The sequence below is a fragment of the Vigna unguiculata genome, chromosome 2 (genome assembly GCF_037176805.1).
Source record: "Vigna unguiculata cultivar grain cowpea cultivar isolate G323 ecotype 2 chromosome 2, ASM3717680v1, whole genome shotgun sequence".
Lineage (NCBI taxonomy): Eukaryota > Viridiplantae > Streptophyta > Magnoliopsida > Fabales > Fabaceae > Vigna > Vigna unguiculata.
In genome coordinates this window covers 30,752,200-30,758,374 of record NC_140793.1, presented here as the reverse complement: position 1 = coordinate 30,758,374, position 6,175 = coordinate 30,752,200, and the positions used below count along the sequence as shown (strand labels likewise).

General features: G+C 36.8%; 1 protein-coding gene across 4 annotated transcripts; it reads left to right on the top strand.

Annotated features, from left to right (window-relative positions):
* The first annotated feature begins 209 nt into the window (after positions 1-209).
* On the top strand, positions 210-5,726 carry LOC114174068 (cell number regulator 13-like). Of its 4 annotated transcripts, none has more exons than XM_028058812.1 (9): positions 210-496; positions 837-1,014; positions 1,227-1,639; positions 2,292-2,707; positions 2,972-3,072; positions 4,116-4,187; positions 4,639-4,745; positions 5,122-5,215; positions 5,405-5,726. In XM_028058812.1, exons 3-9 carry the CDS (start codon positions 1,232-1,234, stop codon positions 5,455-5,457), a joined length of 1,251 nt encoding a protein of 416 aa, XP_027914613.1. In that variant the 5' UTR covers positions 210-496; positions 837-1,014; positions 1,227-1,231; the 3' UTR covers positions 5,458-5,726. The 4 variants fall into 4 exon arrangements, with proteins under 4 accessions (XP_027914613.1, XP_027914610.1, XP_085526268.1 ...); XM_028058809.2 differs by having other exon boundaries at positions 211-496; positions 1,215-1,639; XM_085670142.1 differs by having other exon boundaries at positions 360-500; positions 1,215-1,639.
* Positions 5,727-6,175: the final 449 nt, after the last annotated feature.

The following is a 6,175-nucleotide window of genomic DNA, read 5'->3' as shown; positions in this document are numbered from 1 at the left end:
TCGTAGAATCTTTTCACATAATTTATATATTACTTACTTAATTTTTGTATCCCTACCTATGCTAGGTCCTATTAAACTTTGGTAAGTGGGTTTCATTTGTTGGCAAACTCAGAGGGCAACTGTTCATGCACATTGCTTCAACTACTTACCGGTGCCAGCTGGCACACCATTAAATAACTCTCTTACATTCATTCCCTACTCTCACTCAATACCTTCTACAAAGGCAACATGTCGTGTGACGCCGTTACAGTTTTACAGTCCGTGAAACCGAGGGTGGCATTGTCGTAATAACAGGTTAAGACGGAGGGTACTTTGGTTGTGTGAGGTGGCATCACATGCGGTCAAGCTCTGCACTGCACAAAACAGCACCGAACCGAAACTGTGAGCGATAAGAGCAAGAGAGAGACAAAGAGTGATTCAGAAGCGCTCCTTTGCGCATAGCAATGTCTGTCATCACCTGAATTCTATGCTCCTTTTTTCCTCTCTTCTCTTTCGTGTAAGTAAGGCTCCTCACAAGCCAATGTTAACGAAAACAGTAACCACTCGCTGCATTTGCGTCTGATTGATGCATTCCGTGAGATGAAAATGTGTAATCATGCATACCAACTCGCTTCTCAACTCAGTTGCTTTATTTCCTTCTTTTTATAAAGTTAATCCATACATAAATAGATTGAACAGGATTTGGATGTGTTTACTATTTTAGTTACAGATTTTACGCTGGAATGTAGTGATCTTATCTCATGTTTCTTCAGCTTCAAGATTTTTTTTGTTTATTTGTTTTCTTGACTGAGTTAATTGTATTTGCCATTTTTTCCGGCGTGGCTGTGTCTGAATAGTTGAGATCTCAAAGCCAATGCTATTTTTTGAGGAACATTTTCTGCGGAATGCTTGATCCGGCCTGAAACATTCATTTCCTGTTTCGCCTGCCTCGTCTTGGTTTCCTGTTTCGCCTCGTCTTCGACTTTCGCTGTGGGACTGTGTGAGTGGAGCAGTCAATTTTATTATTAGTTAAAGGTATATTCTCTTACAAGGAATAAATAATTTTCGTGCATGTTTTTTTTTTAAATGATGAATATTTATTCCAATTTTTTAATGATCACCGGTATAATTTGTTCCATTTTTTGATATTATTTTTAAGAATTTATTCCGATTGTCATGATGAGATTAAGGATTGAATTGCATGTTCGAAAGGAACTGATGTGACTGGATTTTAGGTTGACTTGCAGAGAGCATGGCGTCATGGGATCAAATAGGGGATCTTGCGAATGTGGCCCAGTTGACTGGTGTAGACGCTGTGAAGCTGATTGGGATGATTGTGAGAGCTGCAAGCACTGCACGGATGCATAAGAAGAACTGCAGGCAGTTTGCACAGCATCTGAAGTTGATTGGGAATTTGCTGGAGCAGCTCAAGATCTCAGAGCTGAAGAGGTACCCAGAAACTAGGGAGCCTCTGGAGCAGTTGGAAGATGCCCTCAGAAGGTCTTATATATTGGTCAATAGTTGTCAGGACCGTAGCTACCTCTATCTGCTGGCTATGGGCTGGAACATTGTTTATCAGTTCAGGAAGGCTCAGAATGAAATTGATAGATACCTGCGTCTTGTTCCTCTCATTACTCTTGTGGATAATGCTAGAGTCAGGGTATCTGCTTCTATTTTTGTTTTTGCTGTGTTCGATTATATGCTATCTCTAGCTGTGAATGATCTTTTTTATTGTTGATCACTCCTAAACTAAAGAACTTGGCTTAAATAACATTTACTTCAATTCTGTTGTTGAAAGTCATATCAAGATTCACACTTTAAGACATTCTTATACAGAAAAGGGCCCCTGTTTCTTCATTAGATGTATCCACACAATTATGTCCCTTGATGCTGTGTCGTACTATTTGGTACGAGGACAACAAAGCATTTCTTGTAAATTATGGTTGAACTCATTAGTCTGGTTCCTTCTGTATTGTGATCCTGTGAATAGAGTCAAGCAATACTTTTGCTTTTACCTTAGTTTCCAATCAGCACCGGCACCACTATAAAATAGGGCACTAGCCCAAGTTGTAAGCCATCAACCAATTAATCAAATCCCTGTTTCTCTACTGTGAGTGTGTATGTGTATATATGTACATGTGTATGCGAGTGTGGCTGTTGTGAAAAATTTTTATTTCTGGATTGTGCGAATCTCAATATTTATGAGGATTATGAACTGCTCTGTCAATGTAATGGTAGCATCTGCTATTATAAATTTGGTATCAAAATATGGTTAACAATCTATTACTTCTCTCATTCTCTGGAATATTCAGGAGAGACTTGAAGTTATTGAGATGGATCAACGTGAATACACATTGGATGATGATGACCAAAAGGCGCAGACAGTTATTTTTAAACCAGAACCTGACATAGATGACACTGCTGTGTTGAAAAAAACACTATCCTGTTCTTATCCCAACTGTTCTTTCACTGAAGCGCTTAAAAAAGAAAATGAAAAGCTTAAATTAGAGCTACAACGGTCACAAGCAAATTTGGATATGAATCAGTGTCAAGTTATTCAACGTTTACTAGATGTCACAGAAGTTGCAGCCTATTCTGTTCCAGAGAAGTCTTCCCCAGAGAAAAATCACAAGAAAGAGGAATACAATTATTCTAAAGACCACAGTGACAATGAGCATTCATCTGATGAAAAACATCATGCAAAAGTTGATAAGCATTCACAGTCAAGGTTATTCATTTCTCTCTTCCTCGACTTCAATGTTTTTGTAGGTTCACTCAGGATAGCTAGTTTACCAAAAGTCAGAATACATATGTGAATTTTTAACCTTACCCCTCTGTCATCTAGGAAGTCAATTTAGTTTTGACTACTCTAAAAGTTCCTGCTTCTTCCATTCCATCCCTTTATTCCAGTCGGATGCTATCAACAATAGCTATTTCTAATAATTTGTATATCTTTACCATTCTTATTACTAACTCATATTGATCCCAACAGATATTCAGTTGCGCAAAAGGATCTAGTATCAGCTGGGGGTTCTTATCAGGAAGAAGATTGGCACACTGATTTACTTGCTTGTTGTTCTGAGCCTTCACTCTGTATGTTCTCTCTTGCTTGATTTTTTTTAGGTTCTGTTTACCATTTACTCTTCTGAGGTTTATTACCTGCATATTATTGCTCAGTGTTTTTGTAGCCTTATCAACGAATGGTAATGCCTTTTCTTGTTCATTTCCAATATGTCAGCGCCACTAGTTTAGTAGTCTGTAACCCTTTATCATGCATGGTGCTACAAAATCCCAGCCACAAATCCGTGTTCCTTTTGCCATCAAATTGAGGTTTATTTTTCAAACTTTTTAAACTATTTAACGTTCAGCATGTCTCTGTTGAGGTAAAATGTTTCGGTGGTCCGCCTTCCTTTGTTTGGGATCTACTCAGTTGAAATACTTGTTTAATTTGACTTTCTTTCTCTTTTACAAAATTTTAATTTTCTCAAGTTACACTAATAGGAATGTGGTTTTGCATGATATGCTGCTCAACACTAATTGGATGAAATAGACAGCTGCATGAGAATTAGAAAATAGGATATATAAGACTGAAGCTTAAGTCAAAAGTTACCGTATAGTTATAAGCATGTTAATGTTTTATACAACTGAGTATTGGGTGGTAAAAGTATAACGACAAAATAGGGTCGATTTAGCATAGAAGAAAATGTTGGGTTAATCGGTGCTCATACTAGACAAGATAGGACTATGAATGAATGAAATATATGGACACTTGGGGTCATACCTACTCAAGAAAAAAATGGTAGAAGCTTCTCTTTGGTAGTTTGGACTTATGTGGGTATGTCTTGAAGAAACATCAATTAGGAGAATAGATTAGATAGAGGTTACACTATCTCTAGTTAGAGTAACCATTTAGAAAGAATTAGAGGTCAATGGTTTGTCAAGGGATAGCGTCATAGAGCTTTGAAAATCTCTTATGTTGTGATTGGATAGAAATTATCGTAAGAACTGGACATCTGTCCTTTGAATGAAAAAAAAAAACGTGGAAATAGTACACATAAAAATAAGTTAGCTCAGGAGAGCATCCAATACCTGTGTACTTCCAATTCCTAATAACAAGTATAACATTTGCACTGCAGGTATGAAGACATTCTTCTATCCATGTGGAACATTTTCAAAGATTGCTTCTGTTGCAAGAAACAGGCCCATATGTAAGTTAGCTATGATATAATGTGTTACTATTAAATGGATCATGAATCTTTCTTATGGGCCTTTAATAGCTGAAGTCTTGTGTGCCCTTTCTTTTGTTGTGGAGACCAAAGATGATAAAGACTCAGACCACCCAGGCCCATGCAGACCCACTATTTGGAAAGCCTTAATTTTAATAAATTTAGTTAAAACATTGTTTTGAGGACAGCCTCTGTAGTATCATGGTGACATCTTGTGCCACATAATCCCATGTTCATCTAATTTGACATAATAATGACATGCTTTTATGTAATTGAGAACTTTTCCATAAGTTAAAAGTTAATGCTAAGGGTTCTCAGTTACAAAACTTTCTCTTTGCTTGTTATTCTTACCTTCAATCTGGTTGGTTTGAAACACTATGAGCATTATTGAGGCTTTGTTACTACGATTTCAGCTTCTTCTTTTTTTTTTCAGCCTCTGGAGAAGCATGTAATGACTTGATGGCATATTCATTAATTTTGTCTTGTTGTTGCTATACTTGCTGCGTAAGGAGGAAACTTCGGAAGATGTTGAACATCACAGTAATACTTCCTTCCTTCTCTGCATAAATATGACATCTCATTCCCTCTTTTTTGGTACAACTAGTGTTTGGGATTTTTGGATATCATAAGCTTTTAAGATGCACATTGCATATTCATTGTAAATGTCTCATATTCTACTGGACATGTTCCATAGTGCCCACCTTTTTTTAAGCATGGTCATATTATTCAGTATTATTAATCCATGTTTATGCAATTCGTACCAACTCTTATTATTAAAAGTAGGTTCTGTTCATCCAATTTTCAAGTCGAGTTAAAATTATAGATGTGTCAAAATTTGAGCACTGGAATTAGTATGATGCATACACATTTGTTGGTTTCTTTGAATTTTTTTACCCACAGCTACTTTCTATGCTAGGGGGGCTTTGTCGATGATTTCCTCTCTCATTTGATGTGTTGCTGCTGTGCCCTTGTGCAAGAATGGAGAGAAGTGGAGATCCGTGGGATCAGTGGTATGTCCTCCTAATTCCTCAAATTGCTTTAATATAATATTGGGAACTTCATCTTGTTCAAAGTGCTAATTCACCTAGTAGGTGTCATGATCGTCCTTCATTTTCTCAGCAAAACCTGTTGAATTTGGATCTGGCTTATTATCAATTTCTCTGTACTGTCTCATTTTCTGATATTAAACCATTTTGCAGGTCCTGAGAAGGCCAAAACAAGCCCTCCACCATCTCAGTACATGGAATATTAACTAAGAAATGAAATCATCATTGGTTTGTTTGCGAATTCAAGGTGACTTGGAGACCATGGTAAATTGTAGAGGCTATCTGTATTAGAATTCACAGGAAGGCAGGAATTATGTATTTTTATTCTCACCGCACCTGGCCTTGTTTTAACTATGTATAGATAGTGACTTTATTTCATTGTTCTCGAGAAAAGTTGTTTCTAGATATAGTTGATGCTGTATCATAAACCTATTTTCCCCCCTGGTTTAATATAGTCCGAGTTAATTTATTGGCATGTTTTCTCATGCGTACAACTGAAACCTTTCATCTATTTATGTCATTACTCATTTGATTAGCTAACCCTAGGTTTTGTTGATATCGATTAATATTTACTTCATACACAAACGAAAAATAAAGTTGAATGCAGAGGTGTTGATTTTTTAAGGTGGTGAGTAAAAATGGATCAGCCTTGACATATTTATTCATCATTTGTTCTCTTTTAACAAGTCATTTCTGTTCAGTTCGGTTAAATGATTTTTGCAGTTCGACCATTTTATTCTGCACCAATCCGAAAAGTTGCTATCTTTCATTTGGTGAATATGAAAAGTTTTCATTCTGGTCAATATTAGTACGTGCACGAACTTATTGCCCTCGTACTCCTCGAACGAACTAGTCGAAACCAAACTGACCAAAACGCCCCACAGCGGATACTATAACTATACGACAGTGGTAGGTAATTGCAAT

Coding starts and splice junctions, on each gene's coding strand:
- LOC114174068 (XM_028058812.1), top strand. CDS start 1,232: ATGGCGTCATGGGATCAAATAGGGGATCTTGCGAATGTGGCCCAGTTG. Junction 1,640..2,291: donor TGGATAATGCTAGAGTCAGG/GTATCTGCTTCT, acceptor TGGAATATTCAG/GAGAGACTTGAAGTTATTGA. Junction 4,746..5,121: donor GGAAGATGTTGAACATCACA/GTAATACTTCCT, acceptor TTTCTATGCTAG/GGGGGCTTTGTCGATGATTT.